This window comes from Tauraco erythrolophus, chromosome 10, assembly GCF_009769465.1.
Source record: "Tauraco erythrolophus isolate bTauEry1 chromosome 10, bTauEry1.pri, whole genome shotgun sequence".
NCBI classification, from domain to species: Eukaryota; Metazoa; Chordata; class Aves; order Musophagiformes; family Musophagidae; genus Tauraco; species Tauraco erythrolophus.
In genome coordinates this window covers 34,266,126-34,286,608 of record NC_141474.1, presented here as the reverse complement: position 1 = coordinate 34,286,608, position 20,483 = coordinate 34,266,126, and the positions used below count along the sequence as shown (strand labels likewise).

The window sequence follows — 20,483 nt, the reverse complement described above, 5'->3', positions numbered from 1 at the left end:
GGCCGCCCCCCGCTCTGCAGGAAAGCCTGCGTCTGCTCTGCCCTCCGCCCCGAGTCTCTGCCGGCTCCTGCTCTTCCCTCTTTCAGAGGCGCACGGAACGTTTAGGATCCGCGGTTCTCCCGAGCCAGCCCTCCGCCACCGGTTTTCCCAGCGAAACGCCTTTTAAATCCTCGAAAAACCGGTCCCGGTGGGGCGATGCTGGAAGGCGAGCACCCACGCGCGCAACTTTGCTGACTCAAGCAAACGAGAGGATTAAAAAAAAAACAAAACAAACAAACAAACAGAAATACCCTAAACCGTCCCAAAAAGCCCAGACCTGCCCCGATCTCCGCCACCGGGGCCGAGCTTCCCGGCGGGGCGGAGGGCGCTCCCGCCGCCCCGGGCCGCCCAGGACCTTTGTGCTTCAGTGACAAAGGGGGAGCGGGGGCTGCCGCGGCCCTGCCGGCAGGGGAGGAGCCCCGGGCTGGGCGGGGGGCGGGCGCCCCGGGCGAGGCGAGGCGAGGCGAGGCGGACTGTGGGCGGCCCGGCAGAGCGGCCCCGCGGGCCACGGAGCGAGGCCCGGGAACGCTGCGGCCCCGCGGTGAGGCGCGGAATGCCCGCTCGGGTGGGCGGGCGCAGGGAAGCACCGGCCTATCGGCGGCGCCATCCTTGGCAGCCAATCGGCGCGCCGCGTCTTGCGGCGCGCTGCCATGGTTACCGCGCGACGCCCTGGCTCGGCCGAGCGCCGCCGCCATGCAGGGTCCCGGCGGCGGCCGACGGCCTCCTCCGTGAGTGGCCTCGGGGGCAGCCGGGGCTCGGGGCCTGCCGCGCCGCTCCTCCCCGGGCGGCTCCGGTCACGGCGGGCCTAGAGGAAGGCGGGGAGCGGCGGGCGGGTCTCGCCGGTGTGCCGGTCAGAGCGGTGACAGCGCGCCGGTATTACAGGCCCCGCACGCAGCCACGGGCTGCATCGCTCGCCCCTTTATCGCCACATCAGCGCCCGTTTGTCAGCTTAGCCCTAGCGAACCAAAAATGATATGTAAAAATGTCTTTTACGTTATTTCAGGACGATCATTCCGAATGGTTTAAATCTTCTAAACAGCTCCCGAAAGTTAAGGGATTCGGTGATCATATTTGGTTGGTATGTGGTTGATTGAAACAAAACTTCTGCGGCTGATTCCAGGGTGAGGAAAGGATCAGGAGCAGGTTCTGGCAGCCAAAGACGAACGAGCATCATAAGTGGCATCTACACAAGCAGAGCAGCAGAGCGCCAGTCCACCACTTCCGACGGCAAAGCTGGGAGCAGGGGGTCTCTCGTGGGCAACGAGCATGCCACAAGGGTGAGAAGCCATTCATGCTATTACTAAAAACTCTTAAATGTGAGTTATTTGGATGTTAAAAGTTGTCGGAAAGGAAGTGGGAGAGGGAGAAGGGAAAAAAAAAAGACATGTCTGAAGTTGAGGAGCTGTGGAGAAAGAAAATGATCCAATAACAATCTATTCCGAAATGAACATGATTACTGTCCAAAAACAATCTCCAAGAATAATTTAAAAAAAAAAATCAGAGTAGCAGTTCTCCTAATCCGAGAACTACTTGCTTTCATATCTATGTGAGATGTTGACTGTAGCACCTGTATGTCTTTACCTAAAAACCAGAATATTTTCCTAAAATAATCCAAGAGTCATTGAAAGACTTCGAGTACCTTCTTAACAATAAAAGTGGATTAAAACTTTATTAACTTAACAATGAGCTGTACATTAAAAAAAGATGGATATTATTTGTCTCGTTGCTTTTGCTGTACTGTTAATTTACAACAGTGACTCGTTTGTAGAGAGGGGTTACCTGTCTGTTCTGTCAGGTTCCTGTCTGGATCTGGGTCTCCTTTTTGTTCCAGATAAGATAAAAGATTGCAAGTATCATCACTGTTGCTTGTTTTGGGAACACAGTGAAGCTATTACTGTTATTTAAATATTTCTGTAGGTTTTTGATGAGGAAGGAAAGGACGTGACACCCCATCCACTCTTCCATTCAGATCCAAATGCTGCTGCATCTGGGCAGGGCAAACTCTTAGCATCGAGTGCTCACTTTGGGGCCACAGGGTCTGATTTTCTCTCTTCTTTTTCCATGAATCGGACGTCAGGAGTGGATGCCAGTTTGGGTTCATTCTCAAGGTCAGTATACTGTCTCTTTAATCCTGTCTCACAGGGTACTACCCTGCAGTGGCCATGGACCTGCTCTTCAGAGAGGCTGGGAGCTGGAATAATTGTGCAGGGGTAACAATTTTGTCTTGCCAAAATACAGAAAGTTGCAGGTCATGGTTGTCATTTCAAATTTGAGGAACAGTAACTAACAGAATGAATGGGTTTTGCCAGCGTTTGTGACTGACTGTGTCAGAACTGCTGCTGAAATGCCAATACACACTGGTGAAAGCAGACTGCAGCACGCACTCCTGTGAGATTTCACATTTTATTCAAACTCTCCTTCCTAAAACACATTCACTATTTTAGGTAACACACCAGAACGGACCGTGAGCACCTCCCAGTTCAACAGTGCAGACACACCAACTATCGAAAAACGCTCTGGTCTCACTGAAGAGTTACACATTTCTTTTGAGGTATTTTGTCAGTGTTAATGACACGTACACAACACAGACAACCCTTTTTAAAAACTGGACTCTTTCGGTTCAAATATCAAAATATCGTTAACATAGTAAGAATCACAGAATCTTCCAACCCACAGAACGGTTTGGGTTGGAAGGGACCTCAAAGATCATCCAGTTCCAACCCCCCTGCCATGGGCAGGGACACCCTCCACTACACCAGGTTGCCCAAAGCCCCATCCAACCTGGCCTTGAACACTTCCAGGGATGGGGCAGCCACAGCTTCTCTGGGCAACCTGTGCCAGTGCCTCACCGCCCTCTGAGTGAAAAATTTCTTCCTTAGATCCAATCTAAATCTCCCCTCTTTCAGTTCAAAGCCATTGCCCCTTGAATCCTCTCTTTTAAACTAATTTAAGCAGGTTAACTCTGTGTGATTATGTACATCCATTTCAAAAAGTGTTCTTATACAAAAACTTCTGAGTTAAAACTGCTAAATTCCATGTTTCCCTACTTACCAGCTTTCATTTATAAACCTTCGGCACAGAGGGAATAAACAACTGGACTTGAGACGTTTTATCTTCAGGCTGACAAATGCAATTAAGTCACCACAGAAGGTGAATAACTCTTTGTGTTTAAACTGAAAAATAATGAACCACATCGCTTTACCCAGTGGCATGTGCATATTCAAACTGCACAGAGAGGAGATGCTGTTTTATTTAGTCAAAGGGACTAAAAGACTATTAAAACACAAGTTAAAGAAAAGCATTATTTACTGTTTCCTTTGGCAAAGCTAATGCCATCGTGATTTCTGAGAGAGAGATTGCTCTTTGAGAAGCATCTTTTTGTCACGTTTCCTACGGAAGCTGTCATAAAGGATAATCCCAGAGGTGGGGATATTTACCAGGAGCAAATATACATAAAAAAAGGACTTAAAAATACAAAGTATCTCCCAAAAAATAAACGCATCTTTTTTGGAGACAAGAGCTCTTCATTTAAAAAGGAAAAATAAATTATTTAACCTCAGTTTTAAATACTAATCTTAAAAATTGTCTTTTTCAAATGCCTTTTGTGTATTTATATTTGGTCACACTTAGCTTTTGAGGAAGAGAAAATCTGCGGACAAACCTCCCAGCTGCAGGTAAGTTTGGAGTTTTACTTCTGGTTATTGCAGCTCTCCCCTCCGCACATTATCTGTTTGGTTTTAATGAGCTAATCCCTTCGAATGAGTTTTTTGTGCATTTCAAAGGCGTTTCAGCACATGCAAAGCACCAAAGGATCCGAATTCTGGTGGAGAACAGTGCTGTCTGTGGGCACGCGTGATCACACAGCAGGTAGCCAACACTTCACGTTATTAGACGCCAAGAGTGAATCTGAGACCTCAACAGCTTCTTTTCCATCAGCTACTTAATGCCTCAGGATATGCTGTCAAAGGAATTCTCCCTTTTTAAGCCTTTTCCAAAACAGCTCACTATTTTCTTTGCCAAGCCTTCTATGGCTTCTTTTACAACACAAGCATCCCTGTACATGCTGTAACAGTCTTCTGTGGTTTATCCTGATCAATAATTTTTGTAGTGCTTTGCTAACTGACATCTCCACTCTCACGGACTATTTCTGCTTGTTTCTTTGTTACTGAAGGACGTATGGAAGCAGCAGCACTTCCGTATCAAACGCATCAACAACTGAGCCCATCCGAGGCGAAATGGCAGAACCCGCCTCCCGACGAGACACAACTGTTGGCTTACCTGGTAAAGAACATACGCTGTAAAATTATAGATTTAAACTCTTCTTTGGAGCACTGGGATTCTGAGACACTGCACTCAGCGGCTGTGAGATGCCCACCACTTCTAAGGAACTCAGTGCCTCCCAAGTTTGGGGCTCCCGATCATTAAAATAGCTTTAGAATTAGTCTGCTTTTGAATTGAGAGCAGAAAAGGTCTCGTTTGTTAACCTCCTGTGATTTTTCAGATGTGCAGGTGCGGCGAGAGGAGGTAAAAGAGGAACTGACAAGAGAAGACTTAGACAGGAGAGTGGATATTTACCTGACAGAGACAGAAACTGTCTGGATATTGGATATGCCATCTGTGGCGGTGTCTGTGGAATCAGAAGATGCTGGAAGAGTTCTGTATGTATACTGGTGGTTGTGTACATGCATGTAGTGTGCTCAGCACACCCAATTTCTGCTGAACAGGCTGCTCACGTGTAGGTTCAGCATTTGGAGTATTACAATTTGTTATTTCACTTTTGTTTAAGGCCAGATTGGCCTTGAGTATCTCTTTTGACAAGACAGCCTAAATTCTTCACATCTCCATCTTGTTGATGAAATTCATACCCTCTTCCACTGACAAATGAAGGCAGGTTAGCAAAAGCAGGGATGGTGGCAAGAGAACACACAAGGGATGGAGGAAAGAAAGGGAAGACGGAGAAGTGTGGGATACGTGAACAATTTGGTTTTAATGAAAACAGTAAGAAATTGCAACCCTCTGCATTGATTCTTGCGTGTAGCTTTGCAACCAATCATTTCTTAACAACAAAGATACAAACGAACTAGGCAGGCTTTGGCCTCCTCGGAAGCTTCTAGTGCTCCTAGCTAGGAGAAACCTCTGCAAAGGTTTCTTCAGAAACCCACTAGAAAACCCACTGCAAGCGACCTTGCCTGTTAAAATATTGTGTCTCCCCGTAGTTGCATCTAGTGCGTTTCCACTTTAGTTTCTCCTCCCTGGCCTACCATGAACTTTGGCAGGGAGTTAACCCAGAACACAGAGTTTTTTGGCTTACTCCCAGGAGCTGACTGGGACAGAGTACGGCAAAGTTCTTCCTGTGATGGATGTCAGCCTGATGGACTTGTCACACAGCTTTTGCAGACGTAAGCCCCACAGCCTGAGATGCAGTGTACTGCAGCTGGCAAGTCAAACAACTGAGATCTGTTTCTGCTAGTGCACACACAAAGCTCATGGCAGGACTCCAACCCCCACTGTCTGTGAATCACACTGGGGTGGTTTTGGGGAGGGAGGAAGAGGAAGAGCGTCTTATGAATCAGACTTAGCTGGTGTACGCAGCACGTACTGCCAAGTGTACAGGAACAGACAGTGACTCCTCCTGAGCACAGCAACCTCTTGGTGGACAAAGACTGGCCATAATCTCCGTCTGCTGTTGTAATAGTGAAACCAAAATCACAGGAAAAGTTTCACAGTTCCCACGGACCACTCCTACAGAACCTGAGGGCTGGATGAAACAGAAATGTACTAGTTTCACGTTTTGTCTCTTGCCTTTCACTCCCAAGTGATGAGAGCTACGTATTTCTGAACTCCTCTGAATTCCACCAGAGATTAAAGGTGGCTGGAGTAGGGATTTCTGGTGATGCCTACCTCTACAGGCCATTTCTGGTTTAGGACAGCATCCCAAGGTCAGAAATAGCTGACGAAAGACAATGTGTAGAGTGAAATAAAATCTAGCAATCCAAAAAAACCCAAGCAGTAAATTTCTGATGTGGAGTATACTCTCCTGTTCAACTTGCGGTTAAACATACCGAGAAGTTGAATGCAAATGTTTTTCAGAAAGTCAATATACTGTTTTGTTTGGTTTTTTTTCAAGGGAGCGGAATAGGATTTACGTTGACATTTGCAAAAAAAGACCTGGTAGTGATCGCTTTGTAGAAAAAATGATGCAAACCATTAATGGAGCTGCAAAGAACAAGGAAGTGCAATGTGACAAAATCATCATGGAAGACAAAGGTAAACCCTCAGAGTACCACAGAGGAAGGGGTATTTCCTAAGAAAAGGCCCTTGTTTGCTACATGGTACCCTTGGCAGCTGGGTATTACTGCATGTAGTTTACTTATTAAGTATTTATTTGGGAAGACTCCATCATGCAGCTAGATTGTGGGGCCTCAGACTCCCTGCATGCAGGTAAGATACTGAGGAAAAGCGTTTTTTTCTCCTCTCTCTAAGCAGGAGATGTTTCCTCAACTTTCACTTCCAGAGCTGTAAGTTCTGACAGGCTAGTGGGATTTGTGGTGGCCTTTTCTGCCTCTCCTAAAACTTGAACGTCAGTACCGGGACACTGTATCCATTGCAATAAAACAGGGATTACCTTGGCTGAGAGCTGCTGTGTCCTGCCTGCCTCAGCACTTCCCAAAAGAAGCATGCTTCTTTGGAGGCAGAACTCCACCTAACGCTCCACTATGCTCCTGAAATACGAAAGGACACAGTTCCCTTTTTTCCCCCTTCATGTTTCAGTGATGCTGGTTTCTATTTCTACTTGCCAGAATGCAAAGAAGAGAACCTCTGTTATGAGATTTTAAATCTTGGGGACAGCAGAAAATCTTGGCAGTTTCACAAGAGAGATGCAATTTTACAAAATATTCAACCTCAATGCTCTAAAAAAATTACAGAGGAATATCTAGGTTTTAGCTTTGCCTCACTATGGACATGTTTGGGGTTTTTTTTTGTATAGGAGGCCAACAAAACCTATGGGGAATGCTGTTGCAAACCTTTTTCCTTCGTGTTCATTAGTGTATATAAAACAAGTGAAAAATACAACCAAAGGAGAAATAAAATCGATGTTAATCTGATTTGAATACACATCTTACCTGTTTTTGTGTGCCTTGAGCACCAGCAGGGCTCATTCCAACCTGTGTTTGGAAAGCTGAGCACACAGGGGCGAGGTTCTGGAGCCTTGTTTCACTGGGGGACGGCCCTGCTGAAGGGAAGCCACGCACCCAAAGACCCTGATGCAGCTGTGGCCATCACACAACAGCTGTTGCTGCAGCCTTGTCCCACCCTCAGTAGGTTTCAGAGCCCCTCTGCCAAAGGAAATCTTTGCTCAGCTGTGTCCTTTATAACAATAACTGAACCAAGAGACTTGGACACAAGTACCTTGTACAATGTGATTCATTTCCAGGGATGACGGCCACTTCCTGGGACTTGTACGACTCATTTAATGTATTGGAAATAGAACCTGCATCGAAAGCAGAAGGCAGCAGAGCTGCAACTGGGAAAAGCAGCAAATCTCATCCAACCAAAGAGCACCATCAGACTGTGTCTCTCTCTTCTGACAGAGGTAACGTTTTTTCCAGGTTTATGTTTCTGCTCTGTTTCATAGAATCCTAGAATGGTTTGGGTTGGAAGGGACCTTAAGGCCATCCAGTTCCAACCCCCCTGCCATGGGCAGGGACACCCTCCACTACACCAGGTTGCCCAAAGCCCCATCCAACCTGGCCTTGGACACTTCCAGGGATGGGGCAGCCACAGCTTCTCTGGGCAACCTGTGCCAGTGCCTCACCACCCTCAGAGGGAAGAGTTTCTTCCTTAGATCTCATCGAAATCTCCCCTCTTTCAGTTTAAAGCCATTGCCCCATGTCCTGTCACTACACACCCTCGTAAAAAGCCCCTCTCCAGGTTTCTTGTAGCCCCTTTAGGTACTGGAAGGCTGCTATAAGATCACCCTGGAGCCTTCTCTTCTCCAGCCCGAACAGCCCCAACTCTCCCAGCCTGTCTCCATAGCAGAGGTGCTTCAGCCCTCGCATCATCTCCGTGGCCTCCTCTGGACCCGCTCCAGCAGCTCAATGTCCTTCTTGTGCTGGGGACTCCGTAGCTGAACACAGTATTCCAGGTGGGGTCTCACGAGAGCAGAGCAGAGGGGCAGAATCACTTCCCTCGCCCTGCTGCCCACGCTGCTCTGGGTGCAGCCCAGGACACGGTTGGCTTTCTGGGCTGCCAGCGCACACTGCCAGCTCATGGTGAGCTTCTCATCCACCAGCACTCCCAAGTCCTTCTCCTCAGGGCTGCTCTCAATCCATTCTCCACCCAGCCTGGACTTGTGCTTGGGATTGCCCCGACCCACGTGCAGGACCTTGCACTTGGCCTTCCATTTTTCTAAACCATCCATATCACTACACTGTGCAGTGAAAACTACACAAAGAAAATGCTTAGTCTGCCCGTCTGGCACTTGAAAAAGTTTGCTAAAGAATTTTGGATGGGTCTGCACCCAGACCTTTTTTGTACAATGCTGTCATAAATGATCTTTATAAATAAAGATAAACAGTCAGTGACAAAGTTTGCTGGTACTAACTTACTTAGGACAGTAGAAGGAAAATATTCATGGTGAAAAACTCCAGAAGTATCTCATCACACTGAGTATCTGAGCAATAAAAGAAAACAAAATTAAAGCAAGAAAAAAGTAACAATGGGAGCATTTTTTGATGACGATAGATTCTTCTATGCTTTTTGCGAGTGGAGGAGGAGGAGACTTCTTATGCCTTGACTTTTATGTGCAAAGTATTACAGTGTTAAAATTGTGGTTTTTTCCTACATTATCTGCTGTCAGGAAGCACAACTTCTTCTATAATGATTTCAGAAAGTCCTGCCAGAATCCATGAAGAGGAGGATCGCCATTCAGAAGCTATATTAACATCAGAAAACTTTCAGCAGGACTTATTTTTCATGGAGAGGATTCTAATGGAGAACATTTTTCAACCCAAACTTGCAGCTTATCGGCAACTTCCTGTCCTTCTAGGTTTGTTTCTTACTGTCTACCCTGTTTTCAGCATGAGGCCTTGGATGCTGTTGAAAGTCATAGAATTATGTCCCTCACCGGCTGTCTTTTCAGATGACAAATCATTTAAGAAATGGACAAAGGGAAGGAGAGTTTATGAGAACATGAACTTTGCAGTTTTACACTCACTTAACAGACATCCCTACCATACTTGGTGGAAGAATTGAATAAATGAGTTCTGAGATGGCTCATCTCCCCTTGACAACAAACTGAGATTACTCAAAATACTAGGCAAACTTGTTTCCTCATAGTTAAGATACAGATTAATTCTCCAACCTTTTTTTTTTTTTTTTTCCACTGGAATGCCCTTTTACAGTTTTACTTATTTATTTCATAAGGAGAGTGATGGTAAACAGGAGTTTTAGCCTGACAGACATGCAGTGTCTAATGTAAAGTACACTCGGTGCAGACTGTAAGAGGCGTCACCTGGACCCAAGTGCTAAGTAATATTTGACCTTTTACAGGAGTTCCAAATTAACCCAGGGATTTCAAAAAACAAAAGGCAGATCCACACTGATATGCTCTACACTTGATTTTTTCTGATAATGAGCAACTTCCTACAGCATCATGTAACTTAGCTACAGGGTTATAGCATCAAGGCTTACGTGTGGCTCTTTGAAATTTGGCATCAACTTGAAAAAAGTCCCTGTTTAAACACGTTTTTAAATATGAGAGATTAGAAACATTCCGGGGGGGGGGTGGACAGAAATTCCTAACTTGTTGCTGAGTCGCTAAATCCACTCATTAAACACCTAGAGCATAACTGGCACACTACAGCCTAATCCAGCCATCTCCTACCTTCATACTAACATTTTAGCTACAGTTTTAGAAGTTAGGATGTCTTAATTCCTCAAATCTTTTTTTTTTTTTTCTGCAAAATATTGGCTGAAAGGGCAAATTTTTCTTCTGATGTGAATGACTGGAGCTAGATGAGTGAAATGTTACTACTCAGACTCTACCATATCTGTGCATTTCAGATCCCGACGTAACATCAGGCACCAGTGGCACAGGAGCAGCCGTGGAAGCAGCTAAACGGGAAGAGCATGCCAAGCTAAAGAAGGATGAGGCAGAGCAGAAGGCAGCATTCATTGACCCAGCAATTCTGTCAGATCTAAATCAAACCCCAGAAGAAATTGTACCCCCCAGACTGGAACGACTGTGGTCATATAGATGTGATTTAACTAACGGTCACAGTGTGAGCAGTATGGCCTGGAGCAAAGTGAACCCAGTGAGTTAACAAATCACAGAATGGTTTGGGTTGGAAGGGACCTCAAAGCTCATCCAGTTCCAACCCCCCTGCCATGGGCAGGGACACCCTCCACTACACCAGGTTGCCCAAAGCCCCATCCAACCTGGCCTTGAACACTTCCAGGGATGGGGCAGCCACAGCTTCTCTGAGAAACCTGTGCCAGTGCCTCACCACCCTCAGAGGGAAGAATTTCTTCCTTATATCCAATCTAAATCTGCCCTCTTTCAGTTTAAAGCCATTGCCCCTTGTCCTGTCACTACACACCCTTGTCCAAAGCCCCTCTCCTCTCTCGCTTCTTCTAAGCTGTTTACAAAATGGTATAAGCAATTGTTGGTGCAAATAAACTCCTGGTTTTGATCCGCTGTGTCGGGAGGGATCTCAGAGAGATGGATCCATCCCTACAGTCAGGTAGGCTGTCTCTGCATCCCACTTGCTGTATTTTGTCCTTCCCTATAACAACATTGCCACATTATCTACAGGTTGGACAACTGTGCTAGGCTTCTCCTACAAACACATCACAGCAGCTGTAATTTCTCCGAAATACATCAGTTTACCACAAGCAGTCCCCTGAACAACAATACTAAGATAATAGACTCGGTCCGTTATGGAATTGGAAGATGAAATTTAAAGCCCTACTACTAAACCGTATCACCACTGGTGGAATTATTGCTGCTAGTTTAGAGACCACATCCCTGTTTCTAACAGCGATCTCCCAAGGAAGCAGCACCATCAGACTCTAAGGATAAGGTGCAGAACAACAGGCACAGATTTCTGAGCAACTGGCCCAGTTTATTTCGCTCTGTTTCAGTGGAGGCGAGAATGACTCAGATATCTCCACTTCCAGAGTAAAGTAAGGCTCTTTTTTTCCAACAGAGCTCTCTTATGTCCACAACAAAAAGAATGAATGGAGGGAAGGTAAAAAGCAGGCGAGGATGAACAACATAAAACCAGTAAAATTGCCCCAAGGAAAAAGAGAGAAAATAAAAACCATTTCATACTGTTAGTACACCAGATGCCCACATATTCTAGAGTTGGACACGTTTCTAGGCTTCAGTCTTAGAATTATAAGGCAAAGAAATACCTACTTGTAAAGTGTTAGTTTCACAAACCAGTCGTTTTGTGTAGGAAAAAAAAAAAAAAATTGAGTTGAAGACTAAAATTTTGCTGCTGTTTCTTACTTCTGCTTATAGAAAGGAATGAACGGAATTCTTTGGACCCCACTGTGGAGAGCTAAAGCCAGGAGTTGGAGGTGGTCACCGAGGCTCCTTTTACAGCTAACGCTGAGAGGGAAATGTAGAAGTATTATTCCGTATTCCATGAAATACTGCACACAAAAATATAGTTATAGAACGGTGTATTCATCTCTGGAAAGGGACATACTTGTACGATGGCCAGGGAAGGAGGAGTGCAAACACAACTGACAGCGAACCAGCTTCCAATATTCTAAAAATTCTGAAATTCTGTTCTTCTCGTGCGTTCTACTTGCACATGACATGAATATTATTCTTCCAGACTTTGCACTGATAGTCGCTGTTCAAGTTGCCTTTTAGAAATGTGCTATGGAACTTCAGGTTAAACTGAGATTTATCTGTTAATCTGTGCTTTCAGGATCTTCTAGCTGTCGGGTACGGCGCGTTTGATTTCAAAGAGCAGAAGAAAGGCTTGGCTTGCTGTTGGTCCTTGAAGAACCCCATGGTAACAAGCAGCCAGTTTGTTTTCTTCTTTTCCCTTCAACGCATTTTTCTGCTGTAGTATTTCTGCTTCATTTATTTCACTCTTCCTGTTTCACAAAGCAAGACCCAGCCAGTAAGGCTGAGTTTGCTAGCTGAAACCACCCGTTTCTGGGAAATCGATTCCGACTGCAGCACCCAGCAATGTGCTTAAGTCTTGACCCAAAAAAGTGCCTGTAGGAAGCAGTTTAGTTTCTGTGCCTGTCCGTCCTCTCAGCTGACACTTCCAGCAGAGGTGCTGGCGGTACTGGTGGTTTGGTACCACGGACATCTGTTCACAGGAACTAAACCCACTGCACACAGGAACTAAACCCACTGCACACAGGCCACCAAACAACCAACAGGTGGTTACAGCTCTCGGGCAGTACCAGTCTATGCGAGGCAACTTAGCAATGCAGATCTCTCCATCCCATTGCCAATCCCTAGAGCAACCTACCCAAGACTGTAAACCTGTTCTGTTATTACTGTGGGTAGACCGAGGTGTGTAGAAATTATTTTTGTAGACTGGAAAAGTCTTGAGCACAGCAAGTGTGAAAATAAATCCATTTACCTTTTGTTTTTCAAAATCTATAGACCATTTGTTCAATACTTCCAAACTCTCATTACAGAGAACACCTGTGGTTTATATTTAAGAATTATCCTTTCCAATTCATTTTCTGCTGTACCATGAAATTCTATTAGGCCGAAGGAAAAAAATAAGAAGTATATGACATAATTATCTCATCTAACTTCTCACAATACTGTCAAAAAGACAGTAGATTTCATAGATGTAACATTCACATGTTTACATACCCATTTGAAAAACGATCCTTTTTAAACTAGCCATTTTTTCAAAAAAGTCTTGGAAATCTCAGTTACAAAGTGGCACAGTAAAATCCATCTGATGGCCATGGAATTACACAACTTTAGTTTGATTTGTCCTACGAACTTCACTTGTCCAAAACTGCCTATTAGACTAATTTAAATCAGGCAGAGTCAAGTCTTTGATGCCTATTTACGACATCAGCAACAATCAAACACTCTTGTGAGTCCCTGATGTCAGTTCTTTGGTGACATGGAGAAATTACACAAAAATAGTGGTTTACAGATCATCTGAAGTATATTAGACTGCATTTTATCTTCAGCTACGTCTCTGTAATTGGAAAGGTATTTACTTCCGTATTACAAGAGAGAAAACAACTAGAGAAATTTTCCAAAATGCCAAGTTTCTTTTAAAAAGAAAAAAACCCCACCCAAATCAAACAAAAACCCCACACTGTTCTCACATAGCTGAATCTTAGGGTACTTGATTTTTAGGTATTTGCTTTGGAGTAGGCCCATCTAACTTATCTTACAGTGTCATATTTCTGCAGAGTCTTTATTTTTTTCCTCATTTTATCAGTTGCAGCAAGAAATAAACTGAACCAATTAAAATATAGTGTGTAATTTCTGCCTAGAAGTGGTCACTACGGTCATCAGCACTTGAATTTTCCAGCAGAGCCTGGCAATATAGTATCCAGTGCTGAGACGACCAAGGTAAATTAAGAAACTAACATTAAATGTTCTTGTATTTTTCTGCTGCTCAGTGGCCAGAGCGTATTTTCCGGTGTGAGCACGGTGTGACTGCTTTGGATTTTTCCATGGCCAGCCCGAACCTTTTAGCAGTTGGAATGTACAATGGTTCTGTGGCAGTCTACGATGTACGGAGCTGTAAGGACGCCGCACTTTTGGACAGCAGGTAGGGCTGTGATTTCCCACCTCCTCCCACCTTGGTCACGTCGTCGCAAATAACAAATAAAAGGAATATCCACAGCTGAGAAGCTGAGGGAATAGTAACCCTTTTGATAAGTAAGGCTTGTGAATGCTCAGGGATGTTGCCCAATTTTTTCCTTTCCAACTTTTGTCGCCATCTTCCAGTTTTGACTGGAAATGCCTACATAAACACTCAATGCTCTCAAATACTAGAAGTTTCTGGAGCAAAACTGCAGACACAAAAATTTATGGTCATGCTTGAATGCCTGGAAGGGCCAGAGTGGGCCAGCAGGACTTTTCCCATCCACCTATTGGCACTGGCACAGCCAAATCCTCAGACACTGCCGTTCTCCCTCTGCACTACCATCACGCTCTACTCTGACTTCTGCCAATAAATGTTTACATTACTTTAACACCACTGCTCCTTAAACTCTCTGCACTGCTGCTGTGCATTCAAGGTGCGTTCCCCACCTTGGAAAGATCAAATAAATGAGTACCATGCTTTGACTTTTTAAGAAAATGCAGCAAGTTACCACCACATATCATTTTATGCTCCATGTACTAACTACCTAGGACAACCCTGCCCCAAATTATAAATCCCTATGGGACACCAGTGGTAGCTTTTGGTATTTTCTCACTGATTCCACATTCCAAAAATGGAGAGAATTTCAGAATAGGTGAGGGATAAGCAGGAATGAAGAAGAAAATGAGAGCGAAGAGATGATCAGGAAGATATTTACCTTGAGGGCAGCTCCCCAAGTCTAAGGCAGTCCTGCAAGGTGCAGACTGACTTCATGATTCACGCATCAAAGAAAGGTATGTCAGCACATTAAACAGTGCCCTGAAACTAAATATCAAACATACCTGACAAAAGAAAAATTTTCCTAGAGAAAATAGCCAATGTTTAGATTTCTTTTTTTTCCCCTTTTTTTTAAAAAAGAAGTGCTAAGCAATATTTCTGTCGTTAGACTTGATGCTCATTACAAAGTGGAAGGTTAATTATTTTTCAGATATATTGTCTCGTCTTTGTTCACATGTGATTTATCACATGCATTTTTTGTCCCAGTGAATCTTCAAAGAAACATACAGGTCCTGTATGGCAACTGCGGTGGGTGGAACAGGACAGAGGTGCCACAGGAGATGGCAAAAGAGAGAGATTAATCTGTATCTCAGCAGATGGCCGAGTAACCGAGTGGCTTATACAGAAAAGACTAGATTGCACGGGTAAGCATCTTCCCCTGCAGCTTTTCTGCAGAGGAATCTTACCTGAAATTCCAACTGCTTCATTCTATTTCAGGTGACATGCTTCATACCAGTTATCACGCACAAAACATTTAAGAGCTGTTGAGCATTGCACAGTGGAAGCATGGGTTATTCATAGCACTGTCACGTACCTCTTTGACAAAACCTCTTGCTGTTTGCACAGATCTGATGAAAATAAAGCGAACAGAAAGTGAGAAGAAAAAATTACCAGGTGAGAAAGAAAGGAAAAGCGAAGCTCTGATATCTCAACAGGCAGCTGGAATGTGCTTTGACTTCCATCCAAAGGTAGGCTCAGAAAGTCCACCCTGGCTAAAGCATTGTCCAGGAGAATTATGCAGCAGAGGTGAGATCCTCAGCTGGAGCCACTTTAATATGCACTAGCCAGCACTGGTATTTAAAGCATCTTTAGTTCTGAAACAAATTGCTTCTCAGTAATAACAATTTTACTGAAAACGGATGAGACAGCAAACCAAGCACACAGTCCCTGTGTGTGAACAACTGTACCATTTCAGCCATGTTACTCACGTCTGCTTTGGGCCAGATCCTAGGGTAGCTTTCCTCTGTGTGTCAGTCAGATCAGTGGGAATTTGACTGTTCAACATCCCCCAAGTCTAGGACTTAGGTGGCTGTGCCTCTCCTCTTTATCCAGCTGAATATTTTATCCTCGGAGCATTTGAAGAATTGATGCGTTTGGCCCTGTGGATCACAGGAAGTCCAAGATTTTCAGGAGTCAAAAATCACAGTGTATGTTCTGCATGGATAGAGAACACACATAGCAAATCGGATACGTTCTGGCACTGCTGTACCTACTGCACATACAGCTCTGTGGCACGCACGCAAGCAGCCCAACACACGACATCCTGGAAACTCCAGTTCTTCAGAGGACTGTCACTGCCAAACTCATCCAGTCCTTTACAGATTCTTGGATGAGTGATAAATAAGTTAATCCAACTTAGGTTACTTTTACCTTCCTTTCAGGATACTAATATTTATCTTGCTGGAACAGAAGAGGGTTATATCCACAAGTGTTCTTGTTCATGCAATGAGCAGTTTCTAGAGACGTACAGAGGCCATAAGGTGAGTGATAGGTAGAAAAAGTAATGACAGCAGAAACTGTTAAATTAAGTTCACAAATGTAATAGTTTCTTTGCTTATATTTACTGAACAAAACATCTGCAACAAAAGAAACAAACTTCTTTTCTCATATTAGGAATGGATTCCCATACCATAAAGCATCACAGTCTTATAGCATTACTTTCTACATTATAAGGATTTTTTTAAGATAAATTTATTAAAACTTGTACTATAAACTGTTTCAAAGCTTTAGATCTGGCTTTATTTTAAGAAAACAATCGGTAATCTGATTGTCCTGGAAACCACAGTAAAATAGTCTTACCTCCAAGATGGCAAGAAATTTAACAGCACCTCTTTTTTTAAAGTCTTTTCTTCATCCAAGAAGCTGCCCCTTCAGCATCCGCTTCTCCTAACAACTGGTGAAGGGACAGAATTGGCTGAATGCTTTTGATTCCTAAGATCTCTCCTGTCTTACCACATCTGCTGCATCCTCATTTCCTATGGGTACACATAAAACAATACGGGTGTTGCTATTAAGGTCAGAGGACAGTCGGGGATTTCTATGAAAATTCACCATTAAAAAGCATCCTGTGAGGCTGTAGCTCTAGAATAACACAAAGTTCTTTTTTCTTTCTTTCCCGAACACCAAGGGTCCTGTGTACAAGGTCGCTTGGAATCCATTCAGCACTGACACGTTCCTAAGCTGCTCTGCAGACTGGAGTGTTATTTTATGGCACCAGGATTCACAGACACCCATTTTAACTTTCAGTACCGCCCCTGCTTTTGTTCATGACGTTATGTGGTCTCCAAAATCAGCCTTCATATTTGCAGCAGCAAATGAAAGCCGAGTAGAAATTTGGGATCTCAGCATCAGCATGTAAGTAATTCTTTTTCTCAAAGCAGATTCTGAAACAAAGGTACAAAGGCTACGCATTATTGCCTCATCAGTGTCGTTACCAGATCGTGACAGCTCCGTGCCGTTTGTTCCCTTCACTATTGAAAGTATTGCATTTTGAAACACTCATTTTGCGAAAGCAGGTGGTAGTCACCAGAGAATTGTGATCGTAAGAGAAGGAGCTGGATGCCTCATAGAACTGATAAAGGGTAAAACTGCTTGGTTTTCCTGTAGAAGTCATAGATTCTACCATTGCCATAAGTCAAAAGGAAAAATAACCAAACTGAGCTACTTTGGACCTTTTCTAAAGATAAGATGGTCAGAAGTCAGATGGTTTGGATACTTCTCACATTTTCCCACTACTGTAAAGTAGGTGCACATCTCCTGTGCCTTAGTGAACCTGTGGCCTTGTACTGCTGCTCTGTGCTAATTAACATTAATGACAGCATGAAGCCTGCCAAATCTTGTGGTAGCAAAAAGCAAATTATTCATATAACATTGGGGCTGTTCAGCCTGGAGAAGAAAAGGCTCCGGGGTGATCTTATTGCAGCCCTTCAGTACTTAAAGGGGCTACAAGAAACCTGGAGAGGGGCTTTTTCCAAGTGACTTTTTACAAGCGTGTAGTGACAGGACACAGGGCAATGGCTTTAAACTGAAAGAGGGGAGATTTCGATCAGACATAAGGAAGAAATTCTTCCCTCTGAGGGTGGTGAGGCACTGGCACAGGTTGCCCAGAGAAGCTGTGGCTGCCCCATCCCTGGAAGTGTTCAAGGCCAGGCTGGATGGGGCTTTGGGCAACCTGGTATAGTGGAGGGTGTCCCTGTCCATGGCAGGGGGGCTGGAACTGAATTCTCTCTAAGGTCTCTTCCAACCCAAACCATTCTGTGATTCTATGAATATTAACCACCACCTCCCACAACAGGCAATAGGAACAGATTTTCGGCAACCAGGATATCTTAGTTAATAGCAGCTGGGATTTTTGTTCTGGTAGAGACCAAACGAAACACTGCCTCACGTGTTAGTTTTTGAGTTAATCCAGAGCATGAGAAGTAAAACACGCAAGGTTTATCAGGCCTGCACTACTGCCAGACTTCACAGAGTAGCACACTCGGGCGAATGCAGCGTTACCTGTTAACTCTTGCCTCTGCTGGGTCGCAGCTTCCACCCCACCATCACTTGCTTTGCCAACCTGAGAGTGAAATTCACGTCTGTGCTTTTTGCTGACAACACCGACTGCCTTCTGGTAGGAGACAGCGGAGGAGAAGTCAGTGTGTTCAAGCTGCAGAACCTGGCTGCTCCCAACGGTGACAAGGTACAGTTCCCTAGGAAAAGGTGGTGGTCCTGGGAGGCCCCCATGCTTGTCTGGCACCACATTCCTCAGAAAGGGGTTTCTGTTCAAGATCTAGCTAATAAATACTGAAATAGGTGGGAGCAGATAGAACTGCATAACCACTTGATTGCAAAGCCAGAGGTTTTCCGCAGCTGGATTTGGGAGGAATGCTTAGAGCAAGGGCAGGAAGGTGGAGCTTCCTCTAAACACAGTCTGCAGGTGACTGTATTTGGCAGAATGCCTGTACCTGCTGCCAAGGCAGGAGCGACATGCCCTCTCCTGGCCACCACCAAGATAGTCTCGGTTTGTTGGTGTCAGCAAACCCACTAGCCCTGTGGCTCTGCGTGGCCTTCGCTCCTTTAGAAGCCACTGCTTTTCCTGTCCTGGATGACACGTGAGAATTTGACTTACCTTACAACTAGGTTCCTTTCCAGTCATACCACCGCACAAATTCCATGTCAGCAGCAGCGTAAAAGCTGACTGAGGTCATCTCTGAATCCCTTCTCTTCACTTTTGCTCCTACCCAGGGCATAAATCGTGATAATTTATACCAAAGCCCCACTGGGCCTCCTTGCTTGGTCCATGGTACCAAACCCTGGGTACTCCTGACCAGCCCTGAACCATGCTGCTCCCTTTGTCCTTTCAGCTTTGAGCAAGTAGCTTTGGCTTACTGGACTCGGGTTCCCAGTTTGTGAAGTGGGACTGGTACTTTTTAAAATCCCTTCTGAGCTACACAGTACAAAACACGAAACTTAAGTTGGAGAGAACAAAAATGCTGATGTTCATCTAACCTTCATGGTTAGGGTATTAAGAATTAATAATTCACAATTGTCAGCGTTGCATTTAGAAATTCTGGCCATTACCAGCCTCTTTTGCCAAGTGCTGTAAACCACAGAGCAAAAAAGATACTTCCCTCGAAAACTGGAAGCGAGGCCCTTGTTGTTAGACTTGGACAACAAATTAGTAGGGTTTTTTTCCTACAAATTACCATGAAGCAGCCCACATTCTCTGATCATAAATTCCTCAGTGACAAAGCGTACAGTGGTAATTTTCTGGGTATGTCACCAGAACAGCACTAAAAACACTGGGGCTTAATTTCACCGACTTTGGGCATGTGGCACAACTGATCACTGCATTGCAGAGCCTCATTAGCCTGAAGGAGCCTCGTTTTCCAGCATCATCCATTTCTTTCACTCCCTTTTCCGATAACAGCAAGCTCTCCCTAGGCTCAGGTGTGTACAAGGCTTAGCACAACGGGATCCATACTACGACTAACGCTCAGCAGAGATAATTACTTTGGGGGCAATCACATCTGAGTACAGCTACCATACAGGTACCACCTTGAAAATTAATTTCCTTTAGAAACAAGACATATGTTTGCGTGCTGCTAGGCATGATGCTGCAAATGTCATCCAAAGAGCCTGCCAAGAAGCGCTGTTTGCAAGGAGCACTGTTAGGGGTCAGTGAAGTTTTAACAGAATTCCAAAGAAAAAGCAGCTAGTGTAATACTACCCATCTTAGCCTGCTTTCTGGATGCTCACTGCGCAAGTGATTCTGTTCTCAGTTTGTAAATCGGAATTTTGGATCGCTGCATGTCTTACACGGGAATTGCACTCTTAACTTTTTTCCCTTTTTCTTTGTTTTACAGGTTGATATGTTACATGATATCATCAGTCCTGCTGTAGCTATGTAACAGTAGGCAAATGATACCACTCCTCAGCTGGCAAACGGCAAGAAAGGCTTATTGTATTACGAACATAGACTGTTTACTGGTTTTCTGTCATTAAAATTTCTCTTTGAAACCACACTGGTTAGAAACCACTTTCAAATGCTCTAAATTTTCCCCTGGAAGTCCCCCTCATTGGGTGAACAGTACTACTACACAGATGGCCTTCCCTATAGAATAGATGAGGTAACAGAAAGGTCTCCATAGTCTTTTCTCCTTGGGTTTTTTCTCCTTGTTTTTTTCCTCCAAGGACTTTTCTCCCTGGGTTACTCAAAAAGCAAAAATGCCAAAATCACCTCCTGTATAGGCCACCCCATCAGGAGCTAGAACACAGCCCGAGTCCTACCAGACGCAGTCT

General features: G+C 44.5%; 1 protein-coding gene across 1 annotated transcript; it reads left to right on the top strand.

Annotated features, from left to right (window-relative positions):
* The first annotated feature begins 732 nt into the window (after positions 1-732).
* DNAI4 (dynein axonemal intermediate chain 4) lies at positions 733-20,092 on the top strand. Its single transcript, XM_086617602.1, has 17 exons — positions 733-767; positions 1,160-1,316; positions 1,957-2,147; positions 4,211-4,320; positions 4,541-4,697; positions 6,167-6,306; positions 7,475-7,633; positions 8,900-9,088; positions 10,105-10,355; positions 11,985-12,071; positions 13,672-13,823; positions 14,904-15,061; positions 15,264-15,385; positions 16,079-16,177; positions 16,825-17,051; positions 18,228-18,381; positions 20,048-20,092. Exons 1-17 carry the CDS (start codon positions 733-735, stop codon positions 20,090-20,092), a joined length of 2,433 nt encoding a protein of 810 aa, XP_086473728.1.
* Positions 20,093-20,483: the final 391 nt, after the last annotated feature.

What these genes read in the sequence shown, in the direction of transcription:
- DNAI4 (XM_086617602.1), top strand. Translation starts at nt 733, where the DNA reads ATGCAGGGTCCCGGCGGCGGCCGACGGCCTCCTCC. An exon ending in GGTCCTTGAAGAACCCCATG is followed by an intron (nt 12,072 to 13,671) that starts GTAACAAGCAGC and finishes TCTGCTGCTCAG; the next exon opens with TGGCCAGAGCGTATTTTCCG. An exon ending in AGACGTACAGAGGCCATAAG is followed by an intron (nt 16,178 to 16,824) that starts GTGAGTGATAGG and finishes CCGAACACCAAG; the next exon opens with GGTCCTGTGTACAAGGTCGC.